The sequence below is a fragment of the Myxocyprinus asiaticus genome, chromosome 50 (genome assembly GCF_019703515.2).
Source record: "Myxocyprinus asiaticus isolate MX2 ecotype Aquarium Trade chromosome 50, UBuf_Myxa_2, whole genome shotgun sequence".
Classification (NCBI taxonomy): domain Eukaryota; kingdom Metazoa; phylum Chordata; class Actinopteri; order Cypriniformes; family Catostomidae; genus Myxocyprinus; species Myxocyprinus asiaticus.
The window spans coordinates 10,302,783-10,321,793 of NC_059393.1; the positions used below are offsets into that span (position 1 = coordinate 10,302,783).

Below are 19,011 nucleotides of genomic sequence, written 5' to 3' on the forward strand. Positions count from 1 at the left end.
AAACAGGTTTCCTGCATTTGAATGAATTTTGTGTAAAAAAAAGATATACACAAAATTGAATTTAAACAATTATTTGCTATAATCAAATTGTTTTCTATATACTGTACATATACTGTATATATATTCACTCTCCGATCACTTTATTAAGTACATCTGTACACCTACGTATTCATGCGATTATCTAATCAGCCAATCGTGTTGCAGCAGTCAAATGCATAACATCATGCAGATACAGGTCAGGAGCTTCAGTTAATGTTCACATCAACCATCAGAATGGGTACAAAATGTGATCTCAGTGATTTAGACTGTGGCATGATTGTTGGTGCCAGATGGGTTGGTTTGAGTATTTCTGTAACTGCTGATCTCCTGGGATTTTCACACAACAGTCTCTATAATTTACTCAGAATGATGCCAAAAAAAACAAACAAACAAAAAAAAAAAAAACAGTACTATTATACCACTACTATAACTTTTAATGCAATTAACATGGAACATCCAGTGACGGAACGGAACGGTTCTGTGGATGGAAATGCCATATTAATGAGAGAGGTTAACAGAAAATAACCATACGGGTTTGAGCTGACAGAAAGGCTACGGTATCCCGGATAATCCCCCTGTACAATTATAGTGAACAGAATAGCATCTCAGAATGCACATGTCGAACCTTGAGACGAATGGGCTACAACAGTAGAAGACCAGGTCGAGTTCCACTTCTGTCAGCCAAGAACAGAAAGCTGAGGCTGCAGTGGTCACAGGCTCACCAAAACTGGTCAGTTAAAGACTGGAAAAAAATAACCTGATTTGATGAATCTCAGTGTCTGCTGAGGTACACAGATGGTAGGCCCACTGCAGCCTCAGCTTTCTGTTCTTAGCAGATGCCCACAGAACTGCCGCTCACTTTAAGTTTTTTTGTTTCCGCACCATTCTGAGTAAACTCTAGAGACTGTTGTGCGTGAAAATCCCATAAGTTTAGCAGTTACAGAAATACTCAAACCAGCCCATGTGGCACCAACAATCATGCCACGCTCCAAATCACTGAGATCACATTTCTTCCCCATTCTGATGGTTGATGTGAACATTAACTGAAGCTCCTGACCCGTATCTGAATGATTTTACACACTGCTGCCACACGATTGGCTGATTATATAATCACATGAACAAGTAGGTGCACAGATGTACCTAATAAAGTGGTCGGTGAGTGTATATAAGCATTATATTGTCCACCATGCTCTTTAGCTATCAGCATTGACCATCATAAAAAAAACAATAGAACTATTAAAACATAAAACAGTGGTTTGAAAGCCAACAAATGTATAGAACATGTGTATTAAGAAATGTCTTTTAATTACATTATTCAGACATTAAATTAAATACATATAATGGAATATTTTCACTTCAAACATCACATCAAAATTACTTGACAAAAAACACAAACATGAATGTGTTTGAATTTGAATCCTTTCATAGGAAGGTTGCAGATGCATTTAACATTGTCTTTTAGTACATAACTGAAAAGCTGAAGAGCATACATTATTGTGCTGTAACAGAATGTATTCTCACAATTATAGATTCACCACATTAACTCAAGGGAACCTGTCAACAATAACCTGCCTCTGATTTGTACTTCACTTAGTCCTTGTCACAACACTCCTGCAGGGAGCTTAGCTGTCTTTTTCCTCCCTTTACCAGCTGCACCTCCAGGCCCATTGGTTGCAGCTTTACCACGTTGTTTCCTGCGTGAAGAGTTACTTTGGCCCTGTTTGGCCGTTGTGAAAGTGATGCACTGAGAGTCCAAGAAGTCCAGCAGTTTAGCGGCACCTAGCCTGATGCCTGCTGCTTTCAAGCTGGCCTGCAGCTTGGCCAGGGAAAGAGGCTGGTACTGCAGCACTCGTCCGTACAGTTTTGGGTCAGACAGAATGAACTGACGAACTGCAAGGAGTTTGTCTTTCTCACGTACAACAGCTTGAGATGCTGTTATGCCCTCACTGTCAGAGTATTCGTCTTCGGATACACATAGCTCCGGGTTTGACCTGGAAAGCAAAACAGGGTTGATACACTCCAACACACATGCAATGGGAGTCATATGTGCATGTCCCAAGCAACAGCATTCAGAAATGAAATAGTTTTTTTTTTCTCCCCAGTTTGGAATGCCCAATTCCCAATGCGTTCCAAGTCCTCGTGGTTGCGTAGTGACTCTTCTCAATCCGGGTGGCGGAGGACGAATCTCAGTTGCCTCCGCGTCTGAGACTGTCAAATCCGTGCATCTCATCACGTGGCTTGTTGAGCTATTTACCATGGAGACGTAGCATGTGTGGAGGCTTCACACTATTCTCCGCGGCATCCACGCACAACTCACCACATTAGAATCACACATTATAGCGACCACGAGGAGGTTACCCCCATGTGACTACCCTCCCTAGCAACCAATTTGGTTGCTTAAGAGACCTGACTGGAGTCACTCAGCACACCCTGGATTTGAACTTGTGACTCCAGGGGTGGTAGTCAGCATCTTTACTTGCTGAGCTACCCAGGCCCCCTGCAAGAAATGACATACTTAAAGGCCCAAGGTTATAATCATTAACTAAAATTATTAGACAGACACAAATTAGTGGTGAAAAAACACTTACCAAAAAAAAAAAAAAGGCTGAAACTATAAACTTGCACTATAATACGAATAAACAATTTGTGGTACTATGGTATAAGGGGTGAAAACTAAAACTATAGTGAAACCTAAAAAAAAAGTCATGAACCAAACTAAACTAAACTTATGAAACACTTATGACATTTTCAAACCAGAATGAATGAATGAATGAATGTTACATTTATATAGCGCTTCTTTGACACTACACTCAAAGCACTTTACACAGTGAACAGGGGACTCTCCTCAACCACCACCAGTGTACAGCATCCAACTGGATGATGCGACGGCAGCCACAGTGCGCCAGTACACTCACCACACACCAGCTATTGGTGGAGAGGAGAGAGTAAAGTGATAGAGCCAATTAATGGATGGGGATTATTAGGAAGCCATGATTGATAAGGGCCAATGGGGGGAATTTGGCCAGGACACCGGGATTTTTAATAACCACAGAAAGTCAGGACCTCGGTTTAACGTCTCATCCGATGGACAGTGCCTTTTTACAGTATAGTATCCCCATCACTATATGGGGCGTTAGGTCCTACACAGTCCGCAGGGTGAGCACCCCCTGCTGGACTCCCTTATACCTCTTCCAGCAACAACCTTCGTTTTCCCAGGAGGTCTCCCTTCCAGGTACTGACCAGGCTCAGCCCTGCTTAGCTTCAGTAGGCAACTAGTCTTGAGCTACGGGCCAGAATGACTCTGGGCCCGGCCATTATGTGCATAAAAGTAACATTTAAAAACCTTTTCTAAATCCTGTAGTATTACTTGCATATACCTGTCTGACTCTGCAGAGGAAGTGGAGTTTTGAGAGGCTGTTAAAAGCTCCTCTTCCTCATTTGGTTGCAGTTTCACAGGTGAGACAGCAGGGGGCGTGCTGGGCTGCTTAAAGGAGAGCAGATCAGACTGGGAGTTGGAGGCATGTGAGGGGTGTCGGGGTGGAGAGGTCTCCTCCTCAGACTCCGAGCTCTGCAGCTGGTGTGTGTACTGATGGATCTCCTTCAGCTTTAAAACCATCTGCTTCTTGGGCAATGGACGCACACCGAATCTGGAATAAAAGACTTCGCTGTTCAACTAGTGTTCCACTGTTCAGTGATTACAGATTATTATATTGCCCCTTACAATACAGATAATCTAAAATTAGCCAAATATAGACTGATTAATTGGCCTGGTCGACATATTGTTCTCTATCAAAAGCCCAACCCATTTATTCCCCCCCAAACATTTCTGAAAATATTAGCTTCTTATGTTATACAAGAAGGGTCTGTACATTGTGTAATGGGCTGCTCACCTGTTGAGTCTGTTCTTGAGGTCAGGTGTGTCCATATCAGAGAAGCCTGGCATGGGAGTGATGGGCACCAGAGGTCCTTTATTTTTTTTTCTGCAAGCCACTGTGCAGAGATTTAATGTTTATTTCAAAAGGATTTATCACAAAGATACCCAGCAAACCATACATGTCATTTTTGAATGCACATTTATAAATAAAACTTTAATGCCCCATCCACACTAATATGTTTTTGTTTGAAAACCCCATTTTAAGTTTCCTAACATCATAGTTTTCCCAGAGTATGCTGTAATGGAGAAAAAAATTGTAATACTCCGCTTCGATGGAGGAAAATGCCATTCCAGTGTGGATGAGAGGTGTAAACATAACAAAATCAATGGATTTTCAAACTAAAAAATGATTCGTGTGAACGTGGCTTAAGTGGTACTTAGCCACATCAACAGCACAAACAAGAGTTCCGGGGAAACATAAATAGAGTACATAATTATTCTGACCTAATTAACATAAATGGCGATCATTTTATATCGCAGACTCCGTTCAGTACCTGGAGTCTTTAGCTCGGCGACTCTCTTTGCAGCAGGAGGAGCTAATCTCTGAGAAAGAGGAAGGGGGTCCTCTTCCTCCTCCACCCAATCATCCCACATGCCAGGGTCAGGTAAGCTGTGATTGAATGGAGCAGGACTTTGCTCAGGGGTTTTGGAATGAGCTCCAGATGCAAGAGGAGATGTGTTGTGTAGACTTGCAGTTTGTCCACTGCTCTTGACACCTGTTAGACTGACTGAACCGTCACTGCTGTCAAGTCTCAGACTAAACCGAGGCTTTTGGCTTCCTACACCTGCATCCAAACCCCACGAATCATCAAATGCAATAGGAGGCTCATCCATGCCACAAACACTAGCTTGGGGAGAGTTCTCTGCAACATCCACAACTTCAACACCTCGGTTTTGATTATCATCTCTAACTTGCATTTGTTCTAGCCCTTCATTCTCCTTTTCTCTGGACCTTTCAGGATGACCGTAGCTTGGAGAGTAAGGTGTTAGTCTGGAGCATCTATACTGAAGAGAACTAGTACTCTGCTTCTTCTCAGGTGTTTTACAAGGGGAAGGAGAACTCTCTGAATGACTTAGTTGTAGAGACAGCAGACCTCCTTTCCCCTGAATATGAGAGGAGCTATGATTATCCCTGCTATCCCTAAGCCTTAGCTCACAATCGCTAGCCATAAGGGAGCCAAAGGGCATCTGCCTTGGTAGGGAAAAGTCTGAATGGAGAGGGGTGCTACTTGAGGGTTGTGAGACAATTTTAGAGACTTGGGACAGTCTAAGATGGTAAAGCGGCTTCTGGTAACCTGGAGAGAGTTCCATTTCAGTGCTAGAATGTTCTTTAGAGGGACTCTGATCTGACTTGATAGGACTTGAGTTGTTTTCTAGTTTGGACAAGGGTACCGGCTTCTCTCTAAGGCAGCTGCCACTTGTTGAAGCAAAGTGAGTAGAGGGTTTCGAGCTGTCCGAGACAGTCGAAACGGAAGAGGAGGATGCTGAAGAGCAAGACTTGGGGAATAGTTGGGTTCGTCGCATACTGACACAGGTCTGGGCGGAGCTACTGCGCATGGATGGTACCGGAGTGGCCGGAATCAACCAGGAGACCTCAGCAGAGCCGTCAAATACACTTCCATTTGCAGGGCTATGGTGCTCTGATTGATCAGATTTGGCAGGTTCTGTATCGGATGTCACCTGTACGGGATTTACCGGTTTGCCATCAAGGCCTTGGGATCCATATGTGTTTTCTGTACTGAGATTGCCATTGCAAGCATAGCTTTTGGACTTCAAAGAAGGTTTTGAGGGAGAGTTGGAGGAGGACTGAGGGCTCACAGCTTCCCTATCAGAAGGATATTTAGTGGTAGCAGCATTGTAGTCTATATCCATATCCATTTCTTCACTGGAGTCTGACAGTACAATAAGCTCAACTTGTTGGCTGTTTGATTTGGGAGGAGAGGGAAAGTTGCTTATGCCATCACAGCATGAAATTTCTTTTGTTAGGGCTGACTGACCCATATCTTCGGCCTTCCTTGAATCAGGAGACACACCAGGCACAGGGAACGAGGACTCACCTGACACACCTGAGCTTAGTGTAGGGCTTATGGAGAGGTCAATCACCTCGCTGACACACGAAGGATGAAATAGGGCAGGTGTGTTCCTCTGAGGAGTGTGTAATGACTTGTATTGTTGTTGCTGAGAGTAGGATGCTGGTGTCTGTGATGGTTCCACGTATTCCCCAATAGACTGGGAGAATAAACGGTCGTAAATCTTGTCGAGACTGGCATCTGGATCTCGGTTTTCATTTGTGTGGGCTTTTGATTCTGGAATCAAACTAACTTTTAGTCGTCCAGTCTCTGGATTCTGGTTTTGATGGGACTCTCTGGGACTTGTTACTATGGCAGCCACTGTCCCATCCACGCCTTGATTGTTACTATGGCAACTGGCGGCAGACTTCTCTAAAATGGATTCCGTCTCCCTTTTCTCAGCCCTTTCATCCATAATTTTATTTCCGTGGGATATATTTGCATTTCCCTCCTCTTCCTCGGTTTTTGTTGTAGTCTCCATCATCGTCTCTATCTTCTTCTGTGTTGCTGCAAATTCATAGATCTCATCAAGCTCTTCATCGTCTACCCTGTCCTCTTTAAACTCTCCATCTCGTTTTTCATCCTCATCTTCCATCCCTCTATCCTCTCCTGCATTTTCTTTAAACTCATCCTCTTCTTCACTGTCCTCATGCTGCCACATTGACTGGAGGAGCTCCAGGAAATTGCTCTCTGCCATTTTCTGGTCTTCCTGGCCTCCAAGATGATGCTCCTCACCTGGAAATATGTAATTAGATTTTCCTCTTGGGTCTTCTTCATTTCCAGAATATTCCTCACACTGCTGCTGCAGCTCAATCAAGCCAAACCTGACACACAACACGCAAGTTTACTTTCCACACATATACCACTAATCTAGAAGCAATCAAAGTAACTTTTTAACATTTTAAATGCACCTACACTTTACAAAATAAAAATGATTAAAAAAAAAATGTCAAATTAATCCTTACTTCATATATAAATAACACTAAACATTTAAAGTCAACATATGGCACTCACAACCCATTTTACTTCTTAATATGATGTATTTCTGAGTGAAAGTATATTCAATGTGAAAATTATTAAGGCATGACTTGATTTTATCTGTCAGGCCCTGACTTGATTGTAAAAAGTTATCAAAAGGGCTTTGTGACGTCAGTCTTTTTAAACAGACCAGATCTCACGACTTTTGTCACCCCCCCTTGTTGGGAGATCACACTGACCTATCAGCAAGCTCCCGTACGTGTGGCAGCATTGTTGGTTTTAAAGGACATTGGGCTGTATAAAGATACTGCAAGAGTGCCAGCACTGCCTCCCCAGGAACGTCACCCAACAACACCCTCTGAGCAACGCACATACCCTCCTCCTGAACACCAAAACCAGTGTCATGAACCTATAAACACAAGTAGACAAAAAGACATGAATGTCAATGTTATAACTCCTTGAGACTATGTGCATTATCATACCAAGTAGTCAAAGACTGCATGTGAACTGCGTTATTTGTCTACACCTCTTGATTAATGGCTGTGGTGCCAATGTAGGGATGCACTAACCATATTGGCCAGCAGGGGGCATCGTGTGTACAGCATAAAGGCATGAGTGAAGAAGACATCTCCACTGTCCACCTGTAACTGCACATCACTGAGCTGAGGATTGTTCACCATACTGCTCAGATCTAATGCTAGCTTTGAAAAGGACACCTGCTACAGACACACAAATGAAGACAGAAAAATACTGAAGAACTAAACAATTAAGATAAAGCAAATCAGCATGGCAGAAATACAGCATTTTTACCAAGGTTGTTTTGGTGGTCTTGCCGTCATTCCTCTCTGGAACAAACCCACTTGAAGGAAGTTCATTCACAGCATCCTCCTTATCTAAAAACATAAAGGAAATGTGAAGTGATGGACTCTAATAGACATGTTTAATAAACAATTATATGTCCTTTCCTGACACAAAAACAATATTAACACCTCACTTGTCTCACCTGTGGCCGTATGCACGGTGTATCCATACTGGGTTAGGGTCATGCCTTCCTCTGCCAGCTCCATTAGATCTTGTAGGGCCTGGGTGCCTGGTGTAACCGAACAGGGTGTAAGAGGAGAAGGTGTAGACCGAAGCTGTTCTCGGCTTTGATCCGAAGGTTTTTCCTGAACCAGAGCAGCTTCTGAGGTCAGTGCTGGGGGTTTCTTTACTGGAGTTGCTTCAAGAGACTTCACCTGTTCCCTCTAGAAAAAGAATGAAGTTAAAAAACACATTTAACTTCCATAATGTGACATTTTCCAAGTGAAACAACGTAAGGCAGAACTTATTAGAACTTATAGAATTATATGCATAGGCATTTGATTGGATTGGAAGTTGGTTAATATTATTTTACCTGCCCTCTCTGCCTTTCAGAGGTGAAGTCATTATATTTTGATGAAAGATTATAAACTTTTTTTCTTTGCAAGAATAATGTGCACTTACGAATCACACCCAACAAGACCAGAAACATTCATTAAGAAAGTATAGAGTGAATTTTGATTTGATTTTAACCTCTGGTGCGTCCCATGGCTGTATAAAGTCGCTGAGTTCTAAGGTGTAAAACTCTGAAACAGAGTGTGGTCCTCCTCCACGAAGAGCACTTTTGAGCCAGAGAGGGGCATGAGAGTTGGCAGGGAGGGCAGAGGGGGATAGGTTGGGGGTTGGTGGAGAAGGCGGACTGGTACGGAGCAGAAAAGAAGAGACACGCTCCTGGAGACGGCTCAGAGCTGCCTGAGGGTCCTGAATGAGGAGCAGTGGTGGGTGGACAGGAAACACTCCCTTCCTTCTCTTTCCACGACCCTTACCTGCAAACATGAGGAAACAACCTGCATCTAGATTTTTACATTTTCTGAGGAACAGCTTCTTAGCAAACACCACTTATAATGCAGTGCAAGGGAGAAACTGGATTTGCTACCAAAGAATGAGAACTAAATAAAAAAAATGTGAGTGACTATTTGCACTCCGCTGTAAATAGCATCTACCACACAGTGCAACTATTTGCACCCCAACAGTCTGGTGAAACCACAGAAATATATGACAAACTAGATAATATGTGTAGCCGCTGTGACATGGGGTGTAAGACAGTGTTAATGTATAGTGTCACCCTAGTAACCCAGGTTAGATTGCGCCTTTTGTCCCACATTTGTTTTTTACCATCCAATTTCCTGTTTCCACTCTTAATATTTCCTTTTATACTTCTTAAATTAATAGATAAAAATGTATATATAGGTTGATTTCATCGCAGTGATTTGGTCACGGTGAATGTCAGGGAGTGCAGAGAAGGGTTTGATCTGGAGGTGGGGTCTGACGATTGCACTCCCACAGTTTGACGTTGCTTGTGTGTAGATTGCATCACTGTATTACTAATATTGTAATAACCATGTTTTCTGGTCAGAAACTATCATTTTAATGCAATTAACCATGGAGTTACCACAGTAATATGGTGGTAATATAGTAACCATGGTTAATTTTGTGGTTACTCTAATTTTACTACAAAATACCACAGTGAAACCATGGTTACTGTAGTAAAATCAAGGGTATTTTTTCTCAGGGAAGTCTAACGTTAAGTTTAGGGGTAGGGGGTTGCTTTAGAGTGTCTGTGGGACTCTAAATAAACCCAATAAACACACTGATGACCATATACTGTATGTTAGTATTTAAATATGGGTGCAGATAGTATCTGACACTATTTGCCCTGGGGTGTAAATAGCAAATACCATTATATGCACTAGGGTGCAAATAACATCTGGCATAAAAAAGGTATGCGTACCTGCTCCAGGTTTCCACTGTAATACTGAAGGCACTGCTGCGGGAGGGCTGGAGAGCTGAGCGTAGATCTCCCTCTCTTCCTTCATCTCTTGCACTTTTTCCCTCTCCTGTTCAAGCAGAGAGTGAGACAGAGCCAGTGCCACCATGGTGTCCTCATCCAACTGCTGGGCTCTTCTCCTGGATTTCTTTTTTGCAGGCACGCCATTCCTCCTCTTAGTTCCACCTATCTGTTGTCTGGAGTGAAACAGAAAATGTAATGCACCTAGTTTTATCCTTTGTGGCCAGTTTAAAATAACCATTTCATGTGACAAAAGTTGCAATTTTATATACACATATACTGTATATACATAAAGTGCTATGAAAAAGTATGTGCCCCCTTCCGATAACTGGAGATCAGTCTTTCACAACGCTGGAATTTTGGCACACTCTTCTTTGCAGAATTGCTTTAGTTCAGCCACATTGGAGGGTTTTCGAGCATGAACTGCCCGTTTAAGGTCCTGCCACAGCATCTCAATCCGGTTCAAGTCAGGACTTTGACTAGGCCACTCCAAAACTTTAATTTAGCTTCTTTTGAACCATTCAGAGGTGGACTTACTCCTCTGCTTTGGATCATTGTCTTGCTGCATAATCTAGTTGCACTTGAGCTTCAACTCATGGACTGATGACCGGATGTTCTCCTTTAGGATTTTCTGGTAGAGAGCAGAATTCATGTTTCCCTCAGTTACTGCAAGTTGCCCTGGCCCAGAAGCAGCAAAGCATCCCCACACCATCACACTACCACCACCATGCTTGACCGTAGGTATGATGTTTTTTTTGTGGAATTCGGTGTTTGATTTACGCCAGATGTAACGGGACCCCTGTCTTCCAAACAGTTCCACTTTCGACTCCTCAGTCCACAGAACATTCTCCCAAAAGCTTTGAGGATTATCAAGGTGTGTTTTGGCAAAATTCAGATGAGCCTTAATGTTATTCTTGGTTAGAAGTGGATTTCGCCTCGCCACTCTTCTATGGTACATTTTTGGCCAGTGTCTTTCTGATGGTGAAGACATGAACAGTGACCTTTATTGATGCGGAGAGGCCTGCAGTTCCTTGGATGTTGTCCTTGGCTTTTTTGTAACTTCCTGGATGAGTCGTCGCTGTGATCTTAGAGGAATTTTGGAAGGTCGGCCACTTCTGAGAAGGTTCATTACTGTGGCAAGTTTTCTCCATTTGGAGATAATGGCTCTCACTTAGCCCTTTTCCACCAAAATTGCCATGGTTCTCATGCCGAGCCTGTGCTCCACTGGTTCACAGCTGGTGCAATCTGGAGTCTATCATAAACGAGCCACGCTTTTCCAATGACATGAGAGCCAAACGGTAACGTAACGGGTTACTGTCTATGTGGTAGTTTCACGTGACTACCTCAAACATAAACAAATATGACGCGCCACAGTGTGTTTGTATACAGCTTTTACTCTGGCTTCTGAGGACATTGGAGTGGTGGTGGCATAGTGGGCTAAAGCACATAACTGGTAATCAGAAGGTTGGTGGTTCAATCCCCACAGCCACCACCATTGTGTCCTTGAGCAAGGCACTTAACTCCAGGTTGCTCCAGGGGGATTGTCCCTGTAATCAGGGCACTGTAAGTCACATTGGATAAAAGCGTCTGCCAAATGCACAAATGTAAATGTAAACATACGGATTAATGCAATCCGTCATTATTACATGGCTCAATAGGGCTGCAACTAACAATTATTTTGATAATCGATTAATCTAACGATTATTAGAATGAATATTCGACTATTCAGCGGTTATTGCAATGATTAATCATTAGCTCTTAACCGATTATTCAGCATGTGCCCCGACTTAAAAAGTTGTATTAAATGTGCTTACTAACAATAAAGTGAACAAAATCATCTTTTAAAAATACCTCTAAATGACATTCACCGAATTAAAGGAAAACAATACTTTAAGTTCACTGCAAAAAATCCTATTCTCATCAAGTGTTTTTGTCTTGTTTTCCATTTAAAATAGTCTAAAAATACTTAAAACAACATACATTTACTTGAGAAGCAACATATAAGAATACTTTAAGAGAATGTCTCTTAAATATAAGTGTATTTTGTATATAAGTGTATTTTTTCACTTGGTTATACTTCTGTGAGTGCAGTAAAGACAAAATATACTTCTATTCCAGATCGATTCTCTAAAAGCAAGTCTAAATATCTTATATGCTGCTTCTCAGGTGAATGCATCTTTTTTTAAAGGATTTTAGATATTTTAAAATATTTGTATTTTTAATATTATATTCAACATTCTCAGATAACACATTTTTCTTCTGCAGTATAGCTGCCAATTTTTTTTACATTGTATTAAAGGAGTTTCAGATATTTATATTGGAAAAAAGCCAAAACAAAAACAAATCAAAAACGTATTTTGTTGCAGTGTATAATGAGGTGAAGACTACCCTCTCTGACCTTTCTGTTCACTTCAATCCATCTTTAACTCACAAAAAAACAAACTCTCTCTTATTAATAAAGCTGCGTACTGCCAATTTTCTTCACGATAAGAAATGCACAGTGACATATCATGATTCAATAAGTCGCGAGCAATCACGTTATAATCTAGCTGCATTAAGCACGCGCGCTCGAGGGATGAGCATCCCCGTGACAGAGTGTGCATCAGCCAGGTGTAGTTTCATTCTCTCCCCCTTAGATCGAGACATTCGCTCAACTCATAGAAAAAGCTCTGACCGCACAGAGAAATGCCAGTTTCGGAGTTTGTAGTTATTTACATGATCTGTTTTCATATTATATGAACTTTAATGAAGCTACAACGCATGAAATATAACTGCATTAAAGATGTAATGCTGTGGTGTTTCGTTTAAAGAGCTCCAGCTCCGCTTATTCCACAACGAGAGTGCTGCTGTATTTACTTATTTTGTATTTTTGCATTATAATTCCCTCATGTTACGTTAAATGAGATCAAACGACTATTCGACAACGAAAATTTTTGTCGACAATTTTTTTATTGTCGACTTTGTCGATAATGTCATTTCAGGCATACTGCTCAACAACAATGTCAGAGACGACAGGTAATGTAATTATATTATATTGTATGAACTTTGGCTTAACTTGCCAAGTTCTGTAAACTGTTACAGTGGAATCATTATTTACATTGGTGTAGCAGATGGTTGTATTTGGATTTTTGCCATAGCATATAATATTATTGATTGAGAATCCCACCGATTTACTTAACAGAGAGCCGCGATCTTCCAAACTTAGTGAGTAGCTGGTCAAAAATCCCCTTAAAGAACAAAACAATGCAAATAAGATGACAACAGTGTAAGAAAAGCTAACAAAGTTGGCAAATATAACAACTTACATCAGATTCACATATACTTCTTCAGCGGCGTGTGAGCGGCGCATCAGCACTGGGCTTTCACACTGGCTGCGTCTCTTCTACGAGACAGCAAACGTCTCTGCACTGAAAATAATGTTCTTTCTGGGATCCAACGTCAAATATTTAATTTTAAAATGGCTTAAATAACCTACAAATATATTTTAGAGAGGGGGTAATGTTTAATAATTTCTTTATTCATGTAAGTTCATGAGTAGGAGCAGTACACAATGCTATTGCAACATAATTTGCATAGACCTCCCAACACACACAGGGTGATCTCTACAGTAGAGAACAGTATCTTGTATTCCGAGTTTGGATTCCGCCCGTGGCATCTGTAAAACAATGGGTGAGTATTGCACTATTTTCTTAATTATGGTTCAGCATGTATTTTGTTTTTTTGTATAAAGTTTATTGTTTATAAATATTGATGAAGTAACATGAATGAACATGGGCAAGTTATGATAGATACTTAATGCTGTGAAACATACAAACTGGCAAAGGTTCAGCAGTTTATTCATTATTCTCTTTATTTAGTTAAAATTTCAGTTTGTTTGGATGCAGACATATAAATTGTAGTGTACTTAGGTTTGAATAATTTTGATATGCTTTTGTGTTTTTACTTTAATATCCCGATTATTTTCGTGTTGTACTGCATATAGAGCTGCCAAGTACAACGTGAGCCGTGTGGCAAAAATAGGCTCGGCGCAGAAACTATCTGTTCACTGCCGCGTCTGGGACACTTCGCCTTGCGGCACACACTTGCAGTATAAATGGCTGTCATCTGTTAACATGGGCGAGGAAATGAAAACACGTCGCTCACGCCTCACACATGCGCCGCTGAAGGAGTATATGTGAATCCGGCGTTACTGAGATCAGCTGCAGAGGACACCGGTGATTCACTGTTTATCATGAGCGTTACTGGCTAAATTCAATGCCCTGGTTAGATAGCAGGCTGGTCGGTGTCCGAGTCCAAAACACTGTTGCTCCATCCACTGTAACTTTTGCTTATATCCTACTTATGGTCCCTGAACTCCCTTAAGTATTTATCAGTTTCTTTATAATTTGATCAATTGTCCAATTTAAGGCAGCGTGCATCATTTCGTGCTGCATCTTCATTCTCGTAGAGTATTTTTTTTCTTTTGCGATCTCTCTAGTTTATCTCGGATCTTCGTAAATACCATAATCGCAAGTAGAGCACTCGTTTCGTCGTGTTACCTGAACGCTTTTGATGTCTGATAATTTTGTGGGTTTTTTATTGTTATAGAGTGAAGAATTACTCCTTGCTGCAGACGGTAGCTACTGTTGTTGTTTGGGAAAACTTTACCATGGTAACGGAACATTATCCCGCCCTACGTCTCCTGACTTAATCGGTTCCTGCATAGAAACCAGCAAGCTATTGGGGAAGGAACCCGCACCGAACCATGTCTGTGGAAAAGGGCTAACTGTGGTTCTTTGGAGTCCCAGAGCCTTTGAAATAGCTTTGTAATCCTTCCCAGACTTAGATTTTACTCACCTTTTCCCTCATCATTTCTGGAATTTCTTTTGACCTTGGCATAGTGTGCTACTGGTCAAGACCTTTTAGCCAACTACATGCTGCTGAAAAAGTTATATTTAGGTGTTGATTTGATTGAACAGGGCTGGCTGTAATCAGGTCTGGGTGTGTCTAGTCCAGCTGAACCCCATTATGAATGCAGTTTCATAGATTTGGGGATTTTCAAACAGGCCCAGCTGTTATTCGAAAACTTCTTTGCTTCAATAAATAATATTATCATTTAAAAACTATTTTACAATAATATACACTAAGGAAAATCATCCTGTTTAAATATTCTTTTACTAAGAAAAGAGATTTTCAGGCTTTGCGAGATTCAACAAAACAAGGATGGCAGCTTCATCCTGGACTAAGCTTGCTATCTGCATGCAAAATTAGCATTTTTCAATTGTAAAGTATAAAAGTCCATAATAATAATAAAAAATAAATCTATTTTCTCTCATAGCTGACTTACGATTGGTTGGCGGTGCTGTCATTCACACTCTCAGCAGCTTGTCTCCGAAGAGCCTGAAGCAGATCATTGGGTGACACACCCATATCCGTTGAGCATCGCTTTATGTGGACAGACCGACTCTTTTCAGATTTAAAACCCTTTCCGCATATGGGGCACTCTGGGACACGTGGCCTGGGATGGGAATGATGAGATGCAGAGGAAGCGCTGTCCTCACTTGCATCCAGACATCTGCACAGCAGGAGAGAAGAAAAAGGAATTTAGTTGGACTGATCACAACCACCCACAACACCCTAGCATTGTGGTGGTGAGTTTTGCACAGCTTAGCACCGCTCACACTTTGTGTATTTTGTTCTTATTGCGGTAGCGCACCTGTTAATGTGTTGAGTGCGTAACTGAGGGCTCATGACTGATAGATCCTTCTGACAAAGCTGACAGAAGAACAATCCTCCCTCTTCCACATCCAAAGCAGCCCGAGCCTCACGATCCAACTCCTGCTGAAGCTGAAGAGCCAACGCTTCATCACTGCCCACATCATCAGTAGGATCTGTTAAATACATGTATACTTTGGGATGTCTAGTCTTAGTAACGCTGCTTGTTCTTTACACCAGAGGTTTTGAACTGGTGGGTTGTGACACAAAATTTGGTTGCAGATTTGTTCAAAAAGGTATGCAGACAACAGTGGGGAAAAAAAAAAAAAAAAGAAAATCATATTCAGCCTGTCATGTTAATAATTACATTTTTTTTGGGGGGGGGGGGGGGGGAAATAATATTAATAACTGTAATTTTTTACCTCAAGGAAATGTGTGCTACTTTTATATAATGCATATCTGGGTGATTCTAATGAAACCTGTCAAAATATTTTGGCCCTATTTTACTGCAAAAAACATTGCCATTCTCGTTCATTTTTATTGTAAATAATACTTAAAAATCTACCTCTAGTTTTAAATACTTAAAACTAGAGGTAGACTGATATATCGCTTTTCCTGATTAATCGGTGCTGATAGTTGATTTTTGGAACTATTAGTTATTGGCAAAAATCTGTGCTGAAAGTTGCCAATAGATATTTTTTTTATTCCTCTGTGGCGCTGGAGGATTCTACCGTTAGAACAGCTTGTTTCTATAGTATAACAGTGGCCTCTAGAGGTGAAATAACAACAATCACTGACTGACAATACTGATCCATATTTACACTGATCAGCCACAACATTAAAACCACTGACAGGTGAAGTGAATAACATTTATTATCTCGTTACAATGGCACTTGTCAAGGGGTGGGATATATTAGGCAGCAAGTGAACAGACATTTACATTTATGCATTTAGCAGATGCTTTTATCTGCTTTTATCCAGTTACGTGCTTTAGCCCACTTCACCACCACCATTCAAAAAAAATGTGTGTCTTTTAATTTACTTTTACATTTGCATTTATACATTTGGCAGACTTACAGTGCCCTTACTACAGGGACAATCCCCCTGGAGCAACCTGGAGTTAAGTGCCTTAGTCAAGGTCACAATGGTGGTGGCTGTGGGGATCGAACCAAGGGGGATTGTCCCTGTAATCAGGGCACTGTAAGTCGCTTTGGATAAAAGCGTCTGCCAAATGCATAAATGTAAATGTAAAATAATAACAAAATATCTAGTCAAATATAAACGAAATTCTTAATATGATGAATATATAGGCTTTAAAAAAAGCTTAATTTTGTGAATACTTCAATATAGTGCATCGTAATGGAGCCAAGTCTCTCTCTTGTTTTTTTTTTTTTTCAAAATAAGAGTCATGAAATAAAGACATGTATTTCAGGCATGTTTATAGTTAAAGGTGCAATATGTAATATATTTACTGTACTAATGCATACAATTATCATAATATGTAATCAGAGATTTAGGAAAATGCTAAGTTGAAATACTGGCTTCTCCGATAACAATGCTGAAGCCAGTATATTCTACTTTGAAATGTCCATTCCAGGCCGGAATTTCTGTTTGTGTTTTGGCGTGTGTGATCCCGCCCACTACCCATTTCCCAATAGTATTTCGACACCCCAGGTTGCCATATTTGAAACAAGTTAGTGGGCAAACACAGGTTTATAATTTGCAAACAATAAAAGCATTGTAAGCATTTACATTAGTTGATCAACTTGCAGTGTAAGGCTTGTAGCTTGCCATTGTCAGTTTGCTCGTTCCTGTTGCGTGTCCTCAACCTGGCAACCCGTGTGAGCTTCCATTCTGGGGAGGAGGGGGCTGGGAACAACTCTCGCCAATATTTTGAATTTAGACTGCAGTACCCATTCTAAACGCTTGATGTCAATGTTAATTATTGCTCCTTTAAAAGTCCCGCATTATGCTTTATTTCTGGTTATAATTGGGATTTTGGTTGCACAATAAACTGCATCTACATGGGATTTTTTTGATTTTGGAATCTTGTAGCCTCTGCCCATCATAGTAAGTAAAGGCTAAGAACGTTTTATAACATTCTATAAATCGATTTTAAAAACTATCGGCAGATTAATCGGTTATCGGCCTTTTCCACCATCTTAGTTATTGGTATCAGCAAAATCCACCACCCATTGACCTCTACTTAAAATATCACAGTACTATTCTCACTGGTACTGCCTTTCATTTTTGTTGACTTTAATGAAATAATTAATAATTATAATTGTACAACACTGTGTTTTTTATTGTAATAGAGTATATAAAGATGTATTACAGTATTGGTTTTCTTGTCAGGTTTCGAGAGTATCACCCACCTGTATGTTGGATCTCACTTGGGCCAGCACTGTCTCTGTCAGACTGTGTAGTTGTGGGTTGGTTACTGTCTGCATGTAGGAGCCTCTCTGGACTGGCTCTCTTGAACTTTTGCATTCTGCGGATCACTGCATCTTTCACCCTCCCCGTTCCTAGTACACCAGCCATGAGTTGGGAAACATCTGCCTGAGTCCTGCCATTGATGTTACTCTTTATTTCAGTCTTAACAGCCTTAGTTTTTTTCCTCCTCTTAGGGGGGTTTCTGCTCGGAGAGAGGGAGGATGGCAGTCCATCGTTGGCTGGTGGCCTCTTCTCATCTCCAGGCCCTCCTGCATCTTTTCTTCTCACTCTTTTCAGGAGACGAGAGCAGAGGTCGGTGAAGTCTAGATCCGAGTCGTCCATGAGGAGTGAATCATTCACATGATCTGTCACACGAGTCAGCTATATGGCGGTGTGACACTTGATCATTCAAAATGGTACACTTTTAAAGGCGGATGAAATGCATGAAACTTCACCAGGTTTATCAGTCCATGAACATACTAGGTTTTAAAAAGTCCGAGGTAGGTTTATACGTCATGAAATACATAATGTTTTTCTTTGTTTACATTTTAGCACTGGCAGTTCATCGGCTACTTTTACCCGTTTACGCGACTTCTATCGCGATTCATTTCATAACAGCTTGAATACAGACCGTTGGCAAAGCGCTCTTAGTTTAATGTCTTCTGAATAATTTGAATGCGTTAATTTATGTCATGCAATGACGATTTTGCATGTAAAATGTGCTACAACGGCGGCTAAACGCTGTTCAAAACAGACGCGGGCCCGCCACCGTTTACTGCCGTTGACGTACGGCGCGCAGTGACGTAATGCTGACGCCGATTACAAAACTACTTCGAGTCACGTGACTACTTACGAAAATCGATAGAGATTAAATAACATAGTAAATAAATATCTGACTGGTTATACTGGATTTGTGCATTAAACACAAGACTTTCAATCTAATAATAAGAGATCTTACTAGTTTTAACTCGATTATACCAGGATTTCAACCTTTGCCA

At 41.0% G+C, this 19,011-nt stretch overlaps 1 protein-coding gene across 2 annotated transcripts; it reads right to left on the reverse strand.

Moving 5' to 3' along the window:
- Positions 1 to 1,323: 1,323 nt before the first annotated feature.
- LOC127439078 (structure-specific endonuclease subunit SLX4-like) lies at positions 1,324 to 18,794 on the reverse strand. Of its 2 annotated transcripts, none has more exons than XM_051695120.1 (13): positions 17,956 to 18,794; positions 15,582 to 15,756; positions 15,213 to 15,440; positions 9,830 to 10,062; positions 8,572 to 8,864; positions 8,024 to 8,264; positions 7,831 to 7,913; positions 7,590 to 7,736; positions 7,260 to 7,429; positions 4,468 to 6,866; positions 3,930 to 4,029; positions 3,417 to 3,686; positions 1,324 to 2,030 (listed from the first exon to the last, which is right to left on the reverse strand). In XM_051695120.1, the coding sequence occupies exons 1-13, from the start codon at positions 18,353 to 18,355 to the stop codon at positions 1,640 to 1,642; spliced, it is 5,130 nt and encodes a 1,709-aa protein (XP_051551080.1). In that variant the 5' UTR covers positions 18,356 to 18,794; the 3' UTR covers positions 1,324 to 1,639. The 2 variants fall into 2 exon arrangements, with proteins under 2 accessions (XP_051551080.1, XP_051551079.1); XM_051695119.1 differs by having other exon boundaries at positions 7,590 to 7,739.
- Between the last annotated feature and the right edge of the window lie 217 nt (positions 18,795 to 19,011).

Coding starts and splice junctions, on each gene's coding strand:
- LOC127439078 (XM_051695119.1), bottom strand. CDS start 18,355: ATGGACGACTCGGATCTAGACTTCACCGACCTCTGCTCTCGTCTCCTG. Junction 8,865..9,829: donor ACAGTGGAAACCTGGAGCAG/GTACGCATACCT, acceptor TCATGTTTGCAG/GTAAGGGTCGTGGAAAGAGA. Junction 7,914..8,023: donor CACCGTGCATACGGCCACAG/GTGAGACAAGTG, acceptor TTATGTTTTTAG/ATAAGGAGGATGCTGTGAAT.